Here is a 22942-nt window from a genome sequence, read left to right as displayed (position 1 = left end):
GCCAAAACTATAACAGGATTTGAGAAAAGTGAAGGAGGTCTATTGATGCAGTTAGCTAGGATGGGCAGGGATAGAGTCCCTGGTCTCTGTCAGAAGCTGAAATGGATGATATGAGAGGGATCATTTGATGGTTACCTGTTCTGTTCATTCCCTTTGCAGCACCTAGTACTGGCCAGTGCCAGAAGACACATTACTGGGGTACATAGCCCTTTGTACTGACCCAGCATGGCCCTTTATGCGTGTGAGACCTACGATGAAGGGGGTGCTCTCTGAGACCAGGGAAGAGGTCAGAGGGTGCAGCTAGCTCTGTAACGGTGGGACACACACTTACAAAATGAAGCGGAATCTGTGGGTCTGCAGTCTTTGTCCCTAGCCCTGTAGTGCTCGTGGCACTTGTAACTTCCTGGCTTGTGGAGTTTACAAGCATTGCTGACTGTGTATGAGGCACTTGTAAGTTCCTTGAATCAAGCTATTGCTCTGCAACCTGGTAAGTGATACAAGAGGTCTGTATTGGTAAGTGCAGCTCTAACAAGATCTTTCCATGTGCTCCAGGTCTCTGTGAGGTCACCACCTCCCCCTTGTGTTCTCCTCTTCTCTCAGGTCTTTGTGAGGTCACTTCCCTTGTACTCACAGCGACTGCCCTGCCTGCCTCAGGCCTTTGTTGGGTGGGAATGCTCTCCTGCTGCACACACTGGTATGGACGTTAGGTGAGAGCCTCCCCTCTGCCAGCTGTCCCAAGAGGTCTCTGGGTCACACTCCATGACTGAAATGGCCCAGCTCTGTTTACCATCCGGGTGCCCAGGCTTTGGGGAGGTAGGAACACAAGGGCTGGTATTGGTGGATTAGACTGTTTGATTTCATCACTTTTTACTGGTTTGGATACTAGGGAAGCTCCTGAGTTAGCTCTTTTGTGGCTGTGTGTGGGGCACTCTACATCAAAGGGATCTGGAGCCTAATGTTCTAAAATACTTGTCACGAGTAGAAATGAATAAGGAGCCACAAGGTCATACCCTGTGTTTCACATAATCCATTGGACCCTAACGTGCTTTATTGTGTGGTTGAAAGGAAGACACCGTACACGGGAGACATGAGAATGGATAATGATACTGTTATGGAGATTTCTTGCTGTGTGTATACATACTCTTTTCAAGAGCCTTCAGTTTTTGCAAGCTTTTTCCTCAAATATACTAATTGTCCCTTTCTGTTCTGGCTTTAGGGTGGATTCCCGGTGGGCATAAATCTACAAACACGTCTTCTTCAGTTCATAGAAGACCGAATGCAAACTACTATGGTAATAATACAGTTTTTATTGGCTGGATGCAAGATAAAATGTGTGTAAAAATAGCCTCCTGTGCATGACCCCTTGGGTACAGTCAGTACTCATGGGGGAAGTTGGGCCAAAAATAAAATTCTGTGCACAATATTTGTACATTCTGCAAGATTCTGCATATTTTATTTGTCAAACTTATACAATATTATCCTGCTGGTTTCAATTATTTCAGTAATCTTTTTTTCAAAATACCTTTCAAGAAGTATTGTTACTGATATACAGACAACAAAAAGGATTCAGGCAATGTTTTTGACAAATTCCTTACTAATTTTATTAATACAGAACTTTGCATAATCATTCATTTAAATGACAATAGAGCACATATTTCCTGTACCCCCTCAGTAGCACTGCAAAGGCTTGGGGGGAGTCGGGAGTAACACAAGCTGAGGGAGAGGGAAGTAGTTGCTGGAAAGCAGCCTGGGAGTGAACCTGGAGGTTGTTGAGTGTGGGCGGGAGAAGTATGGAACTTTTTTTTTTTTTTTTTTTTTTTTTTTAAAGGGGAGGGGAGAGATTATTAGGGAGTTGAGGAGCTTCCTTCATGCAGACCCTGGCTGATCTCTAGCATCTCCCAGTTAGCCAGACATGTCTGCCCCGTCCCTATGTGTCCCTGCACTCCAGTGAACCATTTCCTACCCTGCCATCCCCATGTGGCCCTGCACACCCTGCTGTCTTCTGCACTCCCACTCCGCCCTTGCCCTCGTCTGCCTCTCTCATTAGCCCGTCTGAACCTCAGTCCTCACCCCCCCATATCCCTCCTCTCCTCACCTGCCCATGCAGCCATGTTACCTGAGACAGCCAGCTTCTGGCTTGCTTCATATTGACTGCTATGGTGAGCTGGCTGCCCTCTGTTTTGGTACCACAGCAGCCCCTGTTGAATGAAAGATGTAATTGCAGCACACCTCTGGGCAGAATATATTTTCTGCAGAGAAAAAAAAATCTGTGGCATACATGAATTATGTGCATGTGCAGTGGCTCAGAATTCCCCCCATGGCTGGTGAGAGCTTGCCTGGGTTTTGTGATCTCACATTACTGCAGTGCATGAAGTGGAGTTTCAATTTCTGTTTTTCACCCCATGTCCTACTACAGATTCAATTCATGAGTCCTTCAAATAGAAGCAAAGGATCCCAGGGATGAGTATGTGGGAGGCAGACTGAGATGGATTAAATGAGGCAGTACTTAATTATATTAAGGTTGTCTCTTTTTAAATTTTTTTTTCAAAATGAGGATTTCTGAACATGCCCTGAATTTCCACTCTCACGCTTGCTGAGTGTTTGCAGTAGGGTTTAACAAAATTTAATATTCCTTAAATCTTTTTCCTAACTTCTCCCCTCAGCTAACTGGGATAGTAATTGGCGCTGCAGTGGCACTGTCCCTTATAGGGATTTTTGTGTGTATCGTTTACAGAAAGGTGAAGCAATCTAGTAAGTATGCAACTTGCTACACATGCTTAAAAACACAATCTTCTCAGTGGTTTCATTTGCCCTGGTATTTCCAGCTTGGGGTAGGGGATTGGGGTGTAGGAGGGGTGTGAGCGTGGACATGGATTCTGATCTGGGGTGGGTGTGCAGAGGTGTAGGAGGAAGTGCAGAGGGCTTGGGTTGTGACTGGGGCAGTGGGTTGGGGTGTGCCCAATGGGGGTTCTGAGGATTGTGCTGGGCTGGGAGCAATATGTGGAGACCCCCCTCTTCCTGCATAGCATGCACTGTGTAGAAACGCACATGCTAGGCCCAGTTACTGGCCCCTTTGAGTGGGGGCATGGCAGGCAGGAAGCCTGCCTGAGTATCCCACTGAGCTGCAGGACATTGGCAGCCCAGTGTATTGTGGTGGGCTTGCTCTGAATGTTTGGTGGGCTGGATCCAGCTTGCAGGTCGTATTTTTGCTTGCCTCTGCCTTAAGAGACACAACAGTTGTGTTGCATTGTTGATTGTGTTAACTGTTGATGTTCAGTAGGCTTTAAATTAGGTGGGTTTAATTCCATTAGCATGTAGTAACCTCTGTGGCATCTCAGTCAAAATCAAAATAATTTGGTGTAATCAGGAAACATCACTGAATTTGAGTGGGACAGAGATGAAAATTGGGGGCATCCATCTGAGGGATCCAGCGCACAGCAATAGGAGTCCTAATCTTTGCGGGAGAGGTGAAAGGCCCAGTCATGGTTTTTTCCCCACTCTGGCATGATAAATGTAGAAATGGGGGCTCGCAAAAGTACCCCAAAATCTCATCTTTCCAGGCTTTGGTATAAAGCTCCCCCCCCCCCGGATTCTTAAAAACCTAGATTTTGGGGATAAAAATCTGCTGCCACCATCCAAGTAATGATAAGAAAGCCGGGGAGAGATCACTTGGGAAATCTCAGCCCTACTGTAAAACCAGGACACACAAACATTAACCAATACCAGGTTAATAAGAAAGAGAACTTTTATTTTTTATCATCACAACACTCCTGTTACAAGCAAAATGACTAGATGGAAAAGTCATCAATTAATATACTCATGGGGGAACACCGCTACGGGCCAAGAGTATAGTTACAAAGGAGAGGAAAACCCATTTTTTAAATGCACAGACATCAGATTCCCATTCCCAAACCATAAAACAAGAAAACCTAATGGATTTATCTAAACTTTACCTTACTTACAGATAGTGAAGTGTCTTCTTGGAGCGAGACATTTTGTCTGTCCCCCTCAGTAGCTGGAGAGCAGCTGCCCAGGGCCAAAAGGGAAAAACCCAACATTCCTTTGTCCCAGTTTGAAATTCCTACCTACATTTCTATTGGCTGTCTGTCGCTACCTGGTTAGGTAAGGGACATAGTTAACCCTTTAGTCCCCAGGCTGCTGGCTAACCCTTATGGTCATGACAGGCCCTGTGAGACACATTAAAAAAGGAAATAGATTGTAGAGATGTTAAAAAGCCTTTTTTTGTAAATGTGAAACAGCTGACACGTTCAGCTGGCTCTCACCCCGTGCTGCGGGCGCGGCAGTGCAAAGCTTATATTGCAGAGCCTGCAGCACAGCTGGCTCCCTGGGGGTGGGGCTGGCAGCTAGGAGCTGGCTCCTGGTGTGTCCTGGCTGCCGGCCCTGCTCCCAGTATAAGCTTTATAGTGCCGAGCAATCAGTATGTAACAGTTACATAGTTACCTAATTAACCACTTTTGAACATCCCTAGGGTGAAGTGCAGGTGAGACCGTGGGTGGTGCTGAGGGGGTGTACTGCCTCGCACATTAGAAAACTGGCACCTCTGGGAACCAGCATAAATTTGCCATAGCTAAGGGCTTTTTCTAGGATCTAAACCTGTTCTGGTAAAGGACTATGAATACACAACTGCAGTCAGCATCTTTCTTTCAGATCCTGTGCCTTCCTGTTGGAGCAGGCCCTGCTCCAGATAAAGAGGAGTTCTGGAAGTGGCAGTGGTTCCTAAAATCACCTGCTGCAGACAGGCAATTGTTCAGCACTAGAGATTCTGCACCTACAATTTTAAAGCTGTTTGAATGAATGACATCCAAGCTTCAGGGAATAAAGCTTAGACATCCACCTTTGGGAGGGGATGGTAGGAAGAGACTTCTGCAAAAGTCTTTGTTTTCTCTTCCCTCTCTTATTCAGTGTTCTGATCCCCTCTCTCCCTCCCCTTTTTTTAAATAACCCCCAAACTTTGACTCCCTTTGGTCAGTGCTGCTGTCAGGGCTGACTAGAAGAAGTCTCTTCTTCTGACTTCCGTACCTTATTTTGTTTGCTAGCTCCACAGCAGTTTTTGACCCCATGATATCCATAGGTTCCTTGGAACACATCCCATAATCAGCTACATTATGAGCCAAAAGTAACTCCAGGTTAAATCTGTCCACTGACAACTTGAACATGGATGTTTCATCATCCCCAAAGAGTATTTAATCAGAATAGGTTTCTTTCCTGTCATTCATTTGAAATTATGATGCTAAAGAGCAATGGGGTTTTGGTCTGGTCTTCAATAGGAACAGTTGAGAGTTTCACATGGATTTCTGCATGTTTCTTTTCCCCCTTGTTACAAACTATCTGCAGAGTTGTTTGATCCTTTTGTGTTTCAGGACAGCTTCAGCCACAAGTGCCTCAATACAGATTTCGCAAAAGAGACAAAGTAATGTTCTATGGGCGCAAGATCATGAGAAAGGCAAGTACATCTAATGAAGAGGGGAGGGAGGATGGAAAATAAAGATTAAAATCCAGGAAGACCATGTGATATTCATAGGTTCCTTGGAATACCTCCCATAATCAACTATCCATAATTAACTTACCTAATATCCACAGTAAGCAGATGTCTGACCTACTTACCATGAATATTGGGCTCAGCCTAATAAGTCTCACTACATTTTTTTCAGAAGCGAAGTCTCCAATACATTGAGTTTGTCATCCTGATCAGACCATAGGTTTTGTAGTTGGTATCCTGTTAACAGGCAGTTGGTAATGCCTGATGTTTCAGAAAAAGTTCCTCTTTATTCTTGGAAAGAATGCATGTGTCTAGTTGTGCAGGCTTGTGTGTGGAAGAGAGATTCCTTTCTAAATCGTATGGCTACCAGTTTTATAATCTGAGGGATGAGAGATGAGTGCCCAGGTCTTAGCCTACATAAATATAAAACATCACGAGTAGTCCTTAAACCATCCAAAGTCGCCCTTTTCATCCCTACTTTTCAAAACCTGTTTCAAGTATTCGACTTGGTGATCTCCTGAGACCATTCTGTGCGTGAAGTTACTTTTTTTTAATGTGTACATGTTACATGCTGAGAGAGAGAAAGAGAGTTTAAAATGAACAGTTCACCTTTGAAAAATGTTCCATCCTTGTTTCTATTTTTAGGATTCTTTCTGTATGTGGTCTCCTTTTAAAGCTGCTTAGATGGCATGGTGGGGTAGAGAGCCAATTCACAACTAGTTTTCTAATTTGAAATTTTAGTATGGGAAATGGGGATTTGTATTTAATATACTTTCACACTTAACAAAAATGAATAAATAAACTTTTTTATATTGCCCTTAAGATTCTAGCTCCTTATTGGCGCATACATAAAACTTACCTTAGATAAAACATTTGGCAATAAGCTAATTAAAATTACTTCATTTTCATATGGAAAAAGCTGCTAAGACCTTGGTGTGCTGGTTTATTACTGATGTCAATATAATTCAATAATCCTCCTTAACACCTAGAGCAGCTCCCTAGCTTTTAAGCATAAAGAATGACAGACTCTAGCTGTCTTCTCCTTTCAGGTAAAAAGTTCATCATGTTCTAGTTCTAATCTGAATAGTTGGTTGATTAAAAATGGCATTCATGGAAGTTCTTGATTGGTTTCTCTCTAGATCTATTTAATGTAATCAGTCCATGAAGTGCAAGATAATTAAAGGGAAAGAAAAATTAAGATTCTGACAACTGTGTCACAATGATTGCTGTGTGTGTGTGTGTGTGTGTGTGTGTGTGTGTGCGCGCGCGCGCGCGCTGGATATTTCATGTAACGACATAAGGGATAATGTATGGTGGCAAGGAATAGAAAATGTGCGCTGGGCATTGTGGCTGAAATCCCATTATATTCTAGGAATCTTGTTCTGACTTCTTTTAACTGTGCTATCTAATGATCCTGTGTTCTAAAAGTCTATTGAATGAGAGAATCCGTATCTGGAGACCTGACCAAGAGGCTTGAAGTTCTATGTTAAATATTTATTATTTATATTTTCATAGTGCCATGCGCCCTATCTTTCTTGATCTTGCAATATTTACATTCCTCCACTAAGGGGCACTCCAGTTACTGCATTTATTGTGGTGTTTAAATAGTACAGCAGGTGTCCTCCTTTACATCAGACCTCAGTGCATCAGCAACTGCTGGGTTAACATTTACACTTTAAACGATTACTCCTGTGTTTCTAGTGCTTCCAGTTCTTGGTCAGAAATAGTCTGAGATTTTTCTGGATCAGCCATCCCCATTTTCTTAATTGCTGTCTAAAATAGTTAAAAGTATAATGAAACTAAAAAGAGAACGCCATGCTGTAGCACCACAGCGTCTTAGTGCTTGCGCAGGCCCCGACCCTACAAAGCCTTACATGTGGAGCTAACTTTTCTCGGATTCCAGTAGTGCCACACGTGTGAGACTTGGCAGAATCAGGACTTTCAGAGGTTGTTGATTTGGTTGTTTCCTGTAGGTGACAACTCTCCCAAACTCTCTGGTTGGGAACATGGTGCCTCGCCAAAGGATGCGGAAAAGAGCAAAGGTTTTGTCTTTGGCTAAGAGGTATGTTTCCGTGGTTGTGGAGCTGTTGCTGTGCCCATGTACAGACACAATTCACTTCATGCTACGATTGCAGGAGTTCTAGTTTGACTCCTGTGGTACTAGGGGTTACCTATTCATTTTGGCTCAGTCCATCTCTATTCCTGTGGGGCTTTTAGATGACCAGCTTTTCCTCATAAAGTAGTGAAGGTCCCATGCTTTCTAATGCGTTTTCCCACTTCCTGGTAAAAAGTGGATTAAAATGGAGTAAATTCTGCTCCTCCCCCCAGTAATGAAACTTTCAATAGGAGTGGAAAGGGGGGAGGTTTGCAGCCACTCTCTGTTGCTGTGCAGGCTTGTTCCATAGTGTCTAGACTGCACAGTGACTCAAGGAAGGGAGGAGAGTGCAGGGACAGAGCTGGTGATGAGCTATGAGGCATTGACTCTACCCAGAGCTGTTGTGTACTGTAGTGTCAGGCCAGGGTCTACCTCATTCTGGCTGGGACCCCTTATGAAACCCACACAGACTCCCTGTATTTAATCCTGGGTGGTGTCTGAACCCTGAATCTGGCTACGCACTAGAAAATGTTCACTGTTTGTTGTGGAGGAGGGAAAGGGAGATAGCAGTTCTGCAGAAAAGGACCAGGGAATTACAGGAAACAAATTGCTGAATGAGTCAGTGGGGTGCCCTTGCTGCCAAGAAGGCTAATGGCATACTGGGGTACATTAGGAGGAGCATTGCCAGCAGATCCGGAGAAGTCATTATTCTCCTTTATTTGGCACCAGTGAGGCCACATCTGGCCCTCACTACAGAAAGGACATGGACAAACTGGAGAGAGTAAAATGGAGGACAACAGTGATGAGGGGGCTGGGGCAAATGGCTTGCGAGCAAAGGCTGAGGGATTTGGGCTTATTAAGTCTGCAGAAGAGAAGAGAGAGGGGGGATTTGATAGCAGCCTGCAACTGCCTGTATGGTGTTTCCAAAGAGGATGGAGCCAGGCAATTCTCAGTGGTGGCAGATGACGTAATGAGGAGCAATGGTCTCGGGTTGCAGTGGGGGAGGTTTAGGTTGCAGAAAAGCTATTTCCCTAGGAGGGTGGGGAGGCGCTGGGCTGGGTTCCCTAGGGAGAGGGTGGCATCTCTGTCCTTAGAGGTTTTTAAAGCCCAGCTTGACGGAGCCCTGGGTGGGATGATTTAGTTGAGGTTAGTTCTGCTTTGAGCAGGGGATTGGACTAGATGCCTCCTGAGGGCTCTTCAGACCTTAGTCTTCTACAATTCTAAGATGTTGGAATGTTTTTTAATCTTCTAGAGTGGAACTGTACTGGAAAACGAGACCGTCACTGCTTTATAATAATATTAATAATAAAGCTTCTAATCCAAAAGCCCAGCATGAACAGAAGCTGACTGAGCCCATGAATTCTATTCATTTGGCTTTCTTCTCTTGTAGAATTTTGCGTTTTAAGAAGGAGTCTCCAACTCTGCAGCCAAAGGAGCCTCCTCCCTCCCTGCTGGAAGCAGATCTAACTGAATTTGATGTGAAGAATTCCCACTTGCCATCAGAAGTCCTGTACATGCTTAAAAATGTCAGGTGAGGTTGAAGTGAAAGTTTGAGGCCTGATCTCGATCTGTGCTAAACTGGTGTAAACCGGCGGTAACTCCAGTAATGTGAAATCACGATCAGGTCCGCAAATAAATTTAAGTGGTGGTGTAAGATTTCTCAGGTGGGGGGGAAAATACACCGATTTTTCAGACACATTAGGTAAGGCAAGGCAGAGGGTGGTCAAATGAACTGGCTTTGGGAGTGAAAATTCTGTGCTCTGCTAGGTTGGACAGTTTTCTGTCTATGCTCTTTCTGTGCCCTTTGAAAGTCTCTCCGGAACTGTGGTACATAGCTAAGTGTTATGCATTTCTAAGGGCAGTTGGAGCATGATCATATGCCCACGGTCAGATTGGAGGCTTTGCTGACTTGCCAGCAGCAGCATAAATGTGCACACCTTGCTCCTAGAGGGCCCAGCTTGGTGGGAGGCGAAGCATTCACTCCTTATGTTAACCCCGTCTGGCACTTGCTGAGGCAGTTAAGAGTTAGTCAACTTGTATTATTTTGCTTGTGTGGCAGGACTTGTCTTCTGCCTCAGTGGGTTCCTCACTTCCTCTTAGCAGTGTGTTGAGGGAGTCTTCTCTTCCAGGGAATTTCCCAGTGCTTCTGTCTGGTCTATACAGGGGTTTCTTCCAGCTTGGCTGGCCAGGAAGGGGGAGGGGAATTTCTTCATCTCTGATAGCCCCATGCCCGGAAGCGGCTGGAGGCCAGATGCCCAGTTCAGTCTCTTCCCTGCTGGCAGGGTCTTTTCCCCCAAACCTCCAGGGCTGTTTGCTGGAGGGGAGGCTTTTAAGAGGGTCTGGCAGGCCCTTGATTGTCTGGGTGTTCAATTATCAGAGGAAAAGAGGTCTGCTTATTCTGGGGCTAATATACCTGCCTTCTGTCACTCTCCTATAGCTGCCTGGCCAGCCCTCTATCATGCTGGTTTATTTTTTGGAAAGGTGATGTTAACATCTGTCCATTAAGAATGAACCTGAATTAATTCTTTCACTTTATGTAGCTGACTCAGCAGGCTCTGCATTTTTCCTCTTCTCTCTGTAGGTTTGTGGGCATTTTACAATATTTAGAAATTTTTTCCACCATGACCTTGATGACTAAACTGTAGCATAGCCTTTGCTTTCCTGGGTCATCTAACAGTTGCTGTTAGTCATCTAGGCGTTTGTGTGGGCTGATGGCACAGCTAACATATATTATTCTTGACACATTTTATGGGTCAGTTAAATTCCACTGCAGAAGATTTTTTTTTTTTTTTTTAAATCTTAATGTAGAGATGATGGCAGAGCCTGGTGTTGCTGCTTTACCTGTATGGTGCTCTTGTTTGTGGTGAGTGCCTCCTGGCATGTTCCATGAAAAGGGGAGCTTATCCCAAACTTTCCCATAACACTTTTTCCTCCCTCTCTGTTCTGACCTTTTTCTGGTGAATTTGCTATTCTAGTTACATTACTGAGCAGAGAAATTCTTCAAGTGATTTTCTTCCTCAAGCGGTAGGCTTTTAGGGTCACCCAATGAAATTAATAAGCAGCAATTTCAAGTAATCAAAACACAAAGCAGGCCTGTGAAACTCATTGCCAGGGGATGTTGTGAATGCCAAAACTATAACAGGGTCAACCCCCCTTTCCCCAAAACCAAACAAACCTCAAGGTAAGTTCGTGGGCATTATTATGGGCATAAGAACAAATTATCCTGCTGTGTAGGAAAGATGGGAAGTATGGCATGAGACCACTGTGGGTTAATCAGGAGATCTGTGACATAAAATAAAGAGTCCAACAAAAAGTGAAACTAGGTCAAATTCTGAACAATGGCAGTAAACACATAACACAAGTAAGTATATAGGGGCAAAATTAGAAAGGCCAAGTTGCAAAACAAGCTCAAACTAGCTAGAGAGGGAAGGGATAACAAAAAAGAGTTTACAAATACATTAGAAGCAAAAGGAAGACCACGGACGGGGTAGGACCATTACTCAATGAGGTAGTGGGGAGGGGGAAATAACAGAAAATGTGGAAATGGCAGAGCTGCTTAATGATATCCAAGTGATATGGTAAATAGAATGAAATTCAATAAGGATGAATGTGATGTACTGCACTTAGGAAGGAGCCACCAGTTGCACACGTATAAAATGGGAATTGAATGCCTAGGAAGGATACTGCCGAAAGGAATCTAGTGTCATAGTGGACCACAATCTAAATGCGAGCTAACGGTGTAAAACTGTTGCAAAAAAAGGATTGTCATTCTGCGTTGCATTTACTGGAGTGTTGCGAGCAAGACACACAAAGTAATTGTTCCGCTCTACTCTGCACTGATTAGACCTCATCTGGAGACTTGTGTCTTGGGCTCTCATTCAGTAAAGATGTGGACAAATTGTAGAAAATCCAGAGCAGAGCAACAAACATGATTTAAAGGTGTAACAAGCATGACCTACGAGAGAAGATTGGAAAAAAAAAGAAAAACTTCCTAAATCATCAAGTGGTGAAGCCCTGGAATAAATTACATAGGGAGGTTGTGGAATCTCCATCATGGGAGGTTCTTAGGAGTGGGTTAGACAAACACCTGTCAGGGATGTTCCAGATCATGCTTAATCCTGCCAGTAGTGCAAGGAACTGGACTAGGTGACCTCACAAGTTCCTTCCAGCCCTATGATTCTATGGAGGGTAGCTCCATCAGAGACAATCAGGCAGGGATGTAAATCAATGAGTGGTGGGCAGCCTGCAGGCTGCGTGCGCCCCACTGGGGCTCCACTTGTGGCCTGCGGTCCCTCTGGCTGTCTCCCCTCCTCCATGCATCTCTCAGGCACTGAGGTCAGAGCCCCACACTTCCTATGCCTCCCCTCTCCCTCCCAACTCTTTTGAAGGAGCTGCAAATCACCTGATTCACTCTGCATGCTCTTCCCCCTTCCCACACGATTCCCAGTCCTGGTCCTTCCCTCTGAACCATCAGCTGTGTTGGAAGACAGGATCCTAGGCTAGATGAATGATTGGTCTGACCCGGTGTGGCTGTTCTTATGTTCTTCTCCACATTCCCATCTTTAGAAGTCATGTATTAGCTTTTGGCTGAGGAGGGCAAGTTGTGGATGCCTTTGAGCACATCAGCATCGTTCAGAGTCAATATCAGAAAGTCTCGCTTGAAAGCCATCGCTGAACTTTCTGTCCCTGCAAGGTCACGCTGTGCTCCGGCTCTTTCAGCTCAGAGTTCTGTGCCCCATGGGGCTGCCAGTTGCCCTGGGATCCCCACAGTACCATGATAGTTTAGTGAGGACTCTCATGCACCACGGCACTTTCAGGTTTCCCTATAAAGCAGAGAAGGTGTCACTGATTCTTTGCTTCCCTGCAGGGTTCTTGGCCACTTTGAGAAGCCTCTCTTCCTGGAGCTGTGCAAACACATGGTTTTTGTGCAACTGCACGAAGGTGAATACATCTTCCGTCCTGGGCAGCTGGATAACAGCATCTACGTCGTGCAGGATGGCAAACTCGAAGTGTGCATTCAAGAAAGCGTAAGGATAAGCCTGACTCTCTTGCTATGCCTCTTACTAGAAAAACCTCTGACTGGAGAGAAACCTCTCCATCATGGAATGCCTTGGCACGGGCTACAGTGGCACCTCGAAGGCAAGTTTGGGGCTTTCTACAATGGCACCTTGAAGACGAGTTTGGCGTTCTAGGGAAGTGCTGCGGGAAGCCTGGGGTCAGCTGGGGAGTCCCCTGCTGATCCAGGACTCCACGGCAGCCGCCCATTTAAAACACCATCTGTGGCATTTCAGAGGGGTAGCACCATGGAGCCTAGGGTCAGCTGGGGACTCCCAGCTGATTCTGGGCTCCCCGCGGCAGCAGAACATGGGGTCTGCTGGGGATTCCACATCTGACCCCAGGCTCTATGGCAGCTGCCCCTTAGAAATGCATGGAGGTGGCCTTTTAAAGGGACAGCCACCACACCGCTGATCTGTGGATCAGCGGTGCAGTGGCTGCCCCTTTGAAACGCCACCTTGGGGTTTCAAAACAGCAGCCACCGCACAGCTGTGTGGCGCTGCCACTTTGAGTAACCCCTCTTCCCCCCCCCTTCCTGCCTCTATATTCTAGAGGCAGCAAGGGAGGGACGGAATCGACTCGTCGACTAGTCAAAAGACTATCTGATAAGCAAATGCTTATTGGATAGTCGACTAGTCTTTTACATCCCCAGTGGTAATTAGGTCATTGTGCAAAATTAGGATGGGAGAGTTGAACGGCCATGTTTTTTGAAGCATGGGTCTGTTTGTATTGGTCATGGATTATGAGCCATTAATCTTCTGTCTGTAGGATGGCACTGAAGTGGTCGTCAAAGAAGTGCTGGCAGGGGACAGTGTCCACAGCCTCCTGAGCATTCTTGATGTTATCACGGTAAGTTCCTGTGTGTGGGTGGCTTTCTGAGACTAGGCCGTACAGCAGTGCTCCCGTCCGAGCTGGGCACCTGGCCGTACAGCAAGGCACCTGTCTGAGCTGGGCAGCGTGGCATGTGAGCATCACATTTGTCATCTTGCTTCTTTCCTGACGTCAGTTTGGGTAGTGCTCTTCTCAGCAACCGGCAAACCACGTGCCCTCACTGAACAGCTCTCAGAGTGTGCCTTTGAGTTGCCTGTTGGCCTGGGATTTATTACACCCCTCCTTGGTGTCTTTCAGTGAGTTTGCTTTCAACACGCAGTTCTCTAAAACATTTGGTTATCTTCCCAGCACTGGGGAGAGGTAGCTGTGTGACTGCCAAGTGGTACCAGGAAGACCTCCTCCCTCCCACTGCTGTAAACTTAGTGCCAGGCTATATCAGTACCTGGGGAACCACGTACTGAGGATGTTAAGTATCAGTTAATTGAATAGTCAAGTAACCTCATGAATTTTTATTGGCTAGTCGACTATTCTATAGTCCCGGGGGTGGGGCCGGCAGGCAGGATACCCGAGGCAGTGGTGCAGGGTGCCAGGCGGGAGCTGGTCCACGAACGGAGCTAGTTTAAAAACCAGATCCTCTTGAGGACCGGCTACCTGTCGCTCAGTGCTGCTGCCTCTGATAAAGAGGCAGCAGTGTGGGGTGGCAGCAGCCCCTGTCTAAAGAGGTTTGGAACTCCTGGACCCAGCGCGAACTGGAACAGAGTGTGGCTGCCTGCCCTCCTGGCTCCTAATACACTTAAATGTAGAGCTGCAGCAGAGGTGGGTTTTGCACCCGGCACGAGCCAGAACTGAGCCTGGCTGCTGGCCAGCCTGCTAACACGTTTACTGGCAAGAGCGTGGGGAGGGAAATGCGTGTAGTCTATAGCATTAACCTATAAGCTTTTGCTTCTCCATTAGTCAACTCCACTGTTACATCCTTACCACGTACTTCCCTACTCTGCGGACTCAGACTTGCCCAGCTGAGTCCTGTGTTGACACCGTGTTGGAAGCTCCAAGTGCTTAACTGGCCTGGAGCAAGCAGCAGCTGCTTGAGAAGTCCCAGCATGTAAAGCTCCATCTGTAATTGAGCTGCATTCTATGGAGGGCAAGCTGGGGCCTGTAATCCCGGCCAGGCAAGTGAATCCCACCGAGGCTAAAGAGGAAGGTGAACATGGGCCTGAGCTCATAGAGCTCTCTCGTGCATCACCAGTAGGACACATGGTAAAGCTCCACGTCTTGTCGGCTCAGTAGAACATCCCACAGGATGTGGCTGCGGCCAGAGTGTATTTATCCTGACCCCTGGGCAGAGCACGCTGGTGCCAAGGACTGCAGTCAGTTGCAGGCTGCTCATAAGAAAACTTACGATTGGAATGTAAATTGTTGTTGCTATGTTCAGTCACAGGGCTAGTGAGGGTCAACCCAAAGAAAACGGAACCTCTTTTCTCCGAGGCACTCTTCTGCCTCAGTACCTTTGGAATAGGATTTTAGCTGGGAGTGCGCCAGTTCAGAGTCCTCTGCTCTTTGGTTTGCTTGTTAAGGCTTTGCTATAAAACTCCTTTTATTTGTAGTTAATGCCAATTTGCTGCTGCTCTCCATTCTCATTGTGCTGTTCACTGGGTTTGGCAATCTGTCTGCTTCTGCCCCATTCTGCATTGCTTAACATTCGGCTCATCTTGTGTTTGGAGGTCCATTGGGACGTTAACACTGATTATGTTTGGTCTCGGAGCAGTTAAGGTTGGGTTGATGCCAGAATGTTGAATGTTAATTAGAAGGTGTGCTGGGAGGATGGCATTAGGTTTGGCTTCGCTCATGCTCGTTTGCAAGAGAAATTTCTGTCATTTTACCTCTGCTTCGGTGACGTCTTGCCTGCTGTGCCTTTGCACTGAGGTCACCTCGTGACTGTGCAGCTCTTGCATTTGCAGAGCCCAGTGGAACAGGAACTCGTTTTCAGTTGCCCCGGGGAGCAGGTTTGTGTGATGCCGTTACAAATGGGGATGCGAAGGCATCGGCTGACACGCTGAAGGTCAAGCGGGAGATCGTGGCAGAGCAAGCGTTAGGACTCATGAGCTTCTGGCATTAGACACTGTGGCCTGTTTAGATACAAATAAATTGACTAAGTAATTACTCTTATTAAAATAAATCTTTCAGTCGATAACAGCAATTACACCGTGAAATGAGCTAATGACTTTCATCCTTCTTACTATTGCTCAGGCTGCCGGTGGCCATCTGTGGCTGGCTTACGCTGGTGGACTGGCTGGTGGATACTTTACACTGATGGAAGCAAAATCCAAGCTCCTAACTGGAATCCCAGGGCGGGCTTTTCCAGATCATTGTGTGTGTTACTGCAACACCTGATTGGGGGTTGTTAAATCCCACGTGGTGGCTTTGCCTCGTCCAGAAGAGCTTAGGCACTTGAGTGTTCATTGAAGGTGGAAAGAGCCCAGTCAGCTGTCTCTGCTACTGACACTTGACCCTTTCCATGTTGGGAGTTCTTCCTATGTGCTGGCAATCTAGCAAGCCTGCCAGGCACTCTGCTCGCCACTTGTAGGCGGGGCAAGCAAGGGTTAATGAAAAGCTTTACAGTGTGGAATCTCAGTCCTGCTTTTGAATCCCCACTAGTGGCTGACCTCGCAGTTCCTGCAGCTTGGTTCCTCCCTTCCTAAGCTGTAGTTGGATGCGTTGCCCAAAGGGCGCAACCACCATGTAGGACACAGGTGCTAGCTGTGAGTCATGCTCCTCTAGAGGGGTGCGGTCTCTCTGAGCAGCCACCATGGTGACTGGCAAACCAACACAGCCACTACGAGTGATGATTTGTAGTACAGGAGTGCTGCAAGTGTGGCACACTTGCAAAAAGTGTGGAGGAAATGACAGTAATTGACATTAATTATATATGTGGAGGAAGTGTGGTGGAAATTACATTAATTGAAGAAGAGGGGAAATGACATTAATTGTGTTAGGAAAGTACAGAGAAGAGACTGATTTGCAGCATCCAAGAAAGTGTTGAATGATGCTTGTAAAATGTTTAGCTTGATTTTTTTTTTCCTTAAACACAATCGGAAGCGGAGTTAGGGCCACAACAATGTCAAACGTTTCCCTGCTAATGTTATGCTGACGGGGGATTTCCTAAGGTTAGAATACAGGCTAGCACTCTAGAGAGTCAGCTGAGATCTCTCGTAGCTCAGCCGTATGTGACTGGTCACTGTTTGCACGGGAGGCCTGCAGGAAAAGCTGAGGCTGCTGCAGGTAGTGGTGACCCTTGTGGTTGTTGTGGGAAAGGTGGTGAGCAGGGGCAGTGGTTACAGTCAAATTGTACTGGCACACTCAGCTAGTGCCTGCACTGGGAAGGCGAGGCAGCATGTCAATCTGACAAGCTACACAGGTTTGGACGGGAAGGGGAATGGGCCTGTTCTACCTAGGGATGTGAGCAACTAGTCGACTGTCTGACGAGCAAATGCTTATCGGATAGTCGATGTGCTAGTTGACTAGTCACACCCCTCCTTGCTTGCTGCCTCTATCAGACCCTGGGCTCCACGCGGTGCTGCCACTTTGAAATGCTGTGTGCAGCCTGGGGTCTGCCACTTTGAAATGCCGTGTGCAGCCCGGAGTCAGCTACAGACTCCCCCACTGACCCCGGGCTCCATGTAGCGCTGCCTCTTTGAAATGCTGCAGGGAGCACGGCGCACTGGGGGACTGCTTGAGTCCCCCTACTGACCCTGTGCTCCCAGCAGCGCTTTTGCCTTTGAAGTGTAGCAAGAGCCCCGAGGCTGTTGCTACACTTCAGAGATGAAGGCGCCCTATCAACTAATCCAATAGTCTGACTGATTGCAGCCCTGCCATTTCCAGGGGAGGAGAGTCCTGTCCCAGACATGTGCCCCCATTTGGGATCATTGCAGCATGCACACCTGGAAAGTCTCTGGTTTTGGAGTTAATGCTTTTTTTTTTTTTAAGTTAAAATAGAGCTGAATATAAAGCTACTAGCAATGTTTCCAGAAGAGAAAGGTGAGCCTGTCAGGGACATACAAAGACTTTTCCAGCCTCCAGCCCCAGTTGAAGATTCTGGAAACTTTATTAATTTTTAAAAATGTTTTCCTGTGTTCTTCCCCTTTTGGGCTCCATCTGGAACTGGAGCTTCCAAAATACCATGCAAGACTCTCTTGTGGGGGTACGTATGCGCTGATTTGGGAGCATGAAGTGCCATAGATCTCATGAGAGAGCGCTGGAAGAACAGTCATGTGTTTTGGGGGTTTTTAGGCTTTGAAGTCATAGCTGCTAGTAGTTTATAATTGTAGTAATAATGTTTACTTAACTCCCACTTGTAGCTCTGTAAATGTGTACACTATTTTACAAGCACATTGTAAGGCGCACTCTTTGCTCTGGAGAATCTGCAGTCTTAAGTTAGATAAGGCAAATAAAAGGGGACTAAGCAATGGCTTGTCTATATGAGAAATCTTGCCTGGCAAGCTGGTATGTAAAGCTGAAATGTGTTAACTTTTTGGGCAGCAAATTGCCATATAGACAAGCCTGGAGTTTAGTTTTTGGGAAGATTAAGCTTGCGATGTCACAGAGCCACCAAGACAGGTAAAAAAGGGGGAGGTTGGGAGGTAGTTAGTAGACTGGAAGCAACTGAAATCTGAGAATGCTGAGGAACATCAGTGGAGAAGGAAAGAAGAGTTGGAGCCATTACAAATGATGTGGAAAGAATGAACTCTCCCAGTTTCCTTCCACCTGCTAACCAGATTCCCAGGAACCAGGAAAGAACAGAAAAGGAGAAATGTGATCCACACACAGATCAAAAGATTAGAGCACAGAGATGTGACCCTTAGATTTAGCTTGGAGGTCCCTTCTGCTTTTTGTGAGGGCAGCTGTGCTGGGTTGGAGAGGGCAGAAACCAGACTGGAGAGAGGTCAATCCCAGCCCAAAGAACAGAGCTCACCCCTCATGGAAGGGTGGAGAACGTTCCCACTCCAATAGGAGAAATGGAAAATCCTGCATAGTGACCAGTTCGTTCAGATCCATCTCAGAAGTGTTTGACTACTTCCTGGTCCACTTGAGAGACCGCAACTACTTACCTTTTGCTCTGACATTTGTAACTACAACAAAATTTCCCATCAAACATGCAGTTACTCTGCAGGTGATAGAATAAGATGGAGAGAAACTTTTATCCCCAACTAGAACAAACAGTTTCCCTTCATTTAAAAAATAAGAGGGGGTAGAAATGAGGCGCTCATTACAGAGTCTCTATTGGAAGGCGGACCCTGAAGGGTTCTCTGTGCGACTATAATAAACTGATTGAAGTTACGGTTTAAACACTCTGTTCTCAGTGCTGTTGATTGCAGTGTGCATGAGCGGACGGATGCCTCTGAGAACATTTTGCTGTGTTCTTCCTCTGTTGCAGCTTTTAGTACATCCTGGACAGTTACACAGTGCAGCCTGCTTTCTTGCTTTTTGGAAAGCCAGCTTCTCTCATGCTGATGAGTGTTCAGAAAGGAAAATTGCGCCGAAGATAAACCGAAGGATGGAAATGTTCTTCTCTTACGTGCTCTGCTGGATTGAGTCCTCTGCTCCTTTTGCATTCTACTCCTTAGAGTTTGATTTTTCTCAGAGGTCTTTAAACTCTGTTCTGAAATATGTCTCCACAATAAAAGTGAGTCTCAGAGTCCAGGCCAGCTGGCTTGGGTCTGCAGGCCTGATGCTGTGAGGTTGAAACATTACAGTCTAGACCTTCAGGCTTGGGCTAGAGCCTGGGCTCTGAAACCCAGTGAGGAGGGGAGGGTGGCTTCTGGCTACGTCTCTTCTGCCTTTGGACACTCCCGGCTGGCCCGTGGCAGCTCGCTGGGCTCGGCTAAAGGCTGCTTAATTGCAGAACAGATACTCCAGCTTGGGCTGCACGCTGAGCTCTGCGGCTCTCCCACCTCGCAGGATGTGAGAGCCTGGGCTCCAGCCAGCGTGTGAGCGACTGCGGTGCTGTTTCAGAATGAGCCCAGGGTGCTCCGCTGTGGCTCAGAACTGAGCAGCCAAAGTGGATGTGTAGCCCACTCCTGGGGCAGGGGAATTACTGCTCATCCCATTTTATAGAAGTTCCTGGTAGCTGTGACGGGCTGGGCTAGTCCCCAACACGCCCTACAGGAGGCTAGTGGCCTTGCTGCACCCCATCCCAACAGGAGGAGCGGGGAAGAGCCAGGTACTGTAGAGTGGCTGTGTCTGCAGCAGCCAATCAGGACCTAGCAGAGGGGTATAAAAGAAACTGCAGGGCTGGGGCTTGACAGTTCCCTTCAGGAGCTCGACCCAGCCAGGTCTAGACCCTGACTGGGAATCAGCACTATGGCCAGCTCCCAGTGTGAGCTGAACCTAGATCTGGGTAAGACCCAGAGCCAGTGGCCAAAGACCAGCCACAAGCAGAGACTTAGTAGCACCATGGACAGGGCTAGTCAGGCCCTCATTCCAGGACTTAGAGGGCGACCAGACAACCAGGCAAAGACCCTGCCCAGCGCCACTTGGCCGCAGTGGGGCGCTCACCAGCGGGTGGACCCATTACAGTAGGTCTTTATTGAATAGAATTATTTTTATCCAGCAACTAATTTTCCCCACTCGTTTGGTTTAGGATCTGGTGGCAAATACAGCTGGTAGCAGCTTAGGGGCCAGTACCTTTAAAAAACAGAGTGTTTACTTTTCTGTGAAAGTTGCGTGGGAGTAGATGAAAAGCAGAATAATTTCATTGGGTAGGAGCAGGCCTTAGAGGCTGGCTTTAAATGACTTATATAAAGGAGGGACCTTGAGCCCTGTGTGATTTGTATAAAAACTCCAGAAAGTCTAACTCTGTGGTGGGCTAATACCAGCCCGCAGGTGGATCCTGATAACCCTGGTGGGCAGCCAGTGCTGTGTGTTACCTGCGCCTCCGCAGTATGGGCGATTGCAGCTCCTGTTGGCCATGAATTGCCATTCCCAGCCAATGGGAGTTGCAGGAAGTGGTGTCCCAGTCTATGCTGCTTCCTGCAGCTCCCATTGGCTAGGAATGGTGATGCATGGCTAACGGGAGCTGCAAGTGCTGGACCTGCGGAGGTGCAGGTAGATGCAGCAGCAGCCTGTGGCAAACCGCTGCCATCTTATTGTCCACCCTACTCTAGCTTGTTCAGTTTTGGCTGCTAGGAAATGTTTTCTCTTTGTTTTTCTTGTAGCTGTTTCTGACTTTAATGCCTTATACCTGTCCTCTGTTGAGCCCTGTCTCTTGCTAGTTAAAGAAACTTGTTTTGAATTCATTTAGAGTAAAAATCAGTGTTGTTTAAACTGAACAGTTTGGTAACTCCCATTACTGTAGCAAACTGTTGAACATTGACCCTTTACAGAACAGCCCAGGCAAGGGCTGTATGGTGCAGAACACACCTACATGAGGAAGATGCATGAATGGGAGCATTGGGTTCCTCCTGCAGGTAGTAACCAAGGCCAGAGTGGGGTTGGAGTGTTGCTGACAGGCTACTGGGATCAGAGTTGCTGGACCAGGGCTGCAGCTAGACACACATGTGGGGTGACCTGCACACTGGCAGGCTGTTTGTGAGTGGCCTGAGTTGGGAGCTACAACAGCAAAGCATTGTGTGGCAAAGGTGGTGACACAATCTCCCACTGGTCTGCAGTGCACTCCAAAACATGACCGAGTAGCACGTATTACTAGAACTTCCAAAAGACCTTTTCTCCACCTCTTTGGAGAGCTGGGGTATCTGCTGACGTGAATTCTGAAGCCTGGCTTTCTCTGGAACCGTACAGCATCAGGAAACCAGCAGCTGGATCTGCGTGATGAGCTATTCTGTGGGATTTCTCATTTCTCAGACCCCCTTTCTAGCCAATGGAGTTGACCCTATGAAACACTGTTGAGCATCCTGACCTCTTACCTCCCTGTTGGCCAATTCGTAGCACGTAGAAGCATTTTCTAAGGAACGAGCACTGCAGTGTCGTTAGGAAGAACTGAGGCAAGTGGACAGTGGTACAAGAGGGAGCAAAGAGTAAACAAGTTTCTCTAATTCTTTTTCAATAGGGTCACCCTGCTCCATATAAAACTGTTTCAGCCCGAGCAGGGACACCATCCACTATATTGCGACTTCCAGCTAGTATTTTCCAGGATGTCTTCCAGAAGTACCCCGAAACTCTTGTCAGAGTGGTACAGGTAAGGCTGATGTGTAGTTGGTTAAACATGTAACCAGGCCTGGACGTGTAACAAAAACCATTTCTTCTAGCTCTGACAGGTACATTTAGTTTCATTCTACACAACCCTGGTGGAATGCAGTTCCACACGCAGGGCCAGGCGAAATGGCAGGGCCTCAATGTGCAGATGTGGGGAGGAAGGGTTTAGATTTATTAGGAACTGGGGAAACTGTAGGGGAAGGGGGAGCCTGAGCAGGAAAGATAGGCCAAAAGGGAATCAGGCTGCTGGCACTTAAAATGAAATAGGCCATAGAGCAATTTTTAATGTAAAGGCTGGGGGAAGCCAGTGGGTGCGGAGGAGCATGTGGATCGGATAAGGCCGGTAGTTAGCAAGAGGGATGTACAATCCTGTTCAATTTGCTAACAAGTTACATGTTACATTTAACTGATTAAACAGGGGCAGGCTGGAGCAGCACCCCCCACACACTGCAGGTAGTGGCTGCTTCCAGACCTACGCAGGACTGCCAGCCCCCAGCCTGCACCAGGCCAGAAGTGGCAGCCCCACACATCTTCCCTCTGCTCCAGCCTCACTCCCCATAGCCCCATGATCCCCCCAGCCTGATCCCTTGCATCGCCAAGAGCTAGTCCATCTGGTGCAAAGTCCTTCTCCTTGGCATATTCCCAGAGCTTTGTCCAATATGCAAGTGTCCTAAGAGGTGGGGTTGCCACCTGAGGCAATTATCTCACAGTCTGATTGATCTTTACATTAGGCAGGAATGAGGGAAACATTTTCTGACTCTCAGCTTAATTGCATCACATTATACTCTCCTGTGGACCAACCTACTGACATGTACTTCCTCCTTGAGGCCAGGAATTTAGCTGCATTCAGAAATCTGCAGCTCTGTCAAGTTGCCTTTGCTCAAGAGATGAGATGAGAATTTGGGCCTAAATATTTACTTATCAGACATCTGCAAACTCTGAACTGCTGTGAAATAAATTCTGATCTTTGCTCTTGAGTAATGGTGACCGTAACTCATTTGGGCTATTGTTACACTTTTACTGGACTCTTATGAGTAACTTTTCCCTGGAAAAGAATGCCTTGAATGTGTGCTGGGCAAAGAACAGCAGAGGTGCATACAACAGCGATGAAGACCGCTTATTGGTGCACACTTGCAAGACACAAAGCCTCTTTCCTTAGCACCGGTAATGGGTCATTCCCCTGCTACTCCCAATACTCTTGTCCTTGTCTGAAGATCTTTAAAAAATGGGGGCCTAAAATTAAGCTTCTGAGC

The 22942-nt window shown here is 46.9% G+C and overlaps 1 protein-coding gene across 4 annotated transcripts in view; it reads left to right on the top strand.

Annotated features, from left to right (window-relative positions):
• Positions 1–22942, top strand: part of PNPLA7 (patatin like domain 7, lysophospholipase) — a 119908-nt gene that overhangs the window by 6326 nt on the left and 90640 nt on the right. For 2 of the 4 annotated variants that reach the window (XM_075906006.2, XM_075906004.2), the window contains exons 1-9: positions 754–813; positions 1217–1291; positions 2664–2751; positions 5382–5464; positions 7474–7562; positions 8986–9126; positions 12463–12622; positions 13419–13499; positions 21544–21672. In XM_075906006.2, coding sequence (XP_075762121.1) covers positions 760–813; positions 1217–1291; positions 2664–2751; positions 5382–5464; positions 7474–7562; positions 8986–9126; positions 12463–12622; positions 13419–13499; positions 21544–21672 — 900 coding nt within the window. In that variant the 5' untranslated portion in view covers positions 754–759. Of the gene's footprint in view, positions 1–753; positions 814–1216; positions 1292–2663; positions 2752–5381; positions 5465–7473; positions 7563–8985; positions 9127–12462; positions 12623–13418; positions 13500–21543; positions 21673–22942 lie in introns of those variants that run through there. The other 2 variants (XM_075906005.2, XM_075906007.2) reach the window with 2 other exon arrangements.

This window comes from Pelodiscus sinensis, chromosome 23 (assembly GCF_052426305.1).
Source record: "Pelodiscus sinensis isolate ZL-2025 chromosome 23, ASM5242630v1, whole genome shotgun sequence".
In the NCBI taxonomy this organism is placed as follows: domain Eukaryota; kingdom Metazoa; phylum Chordata; order Testudines; family Trionychidae; genus Pelodiscus; species Pelodiscus sinensis.
This window is presented reverse-complemented; position numbering and strand designations above follow the sequence as displayed.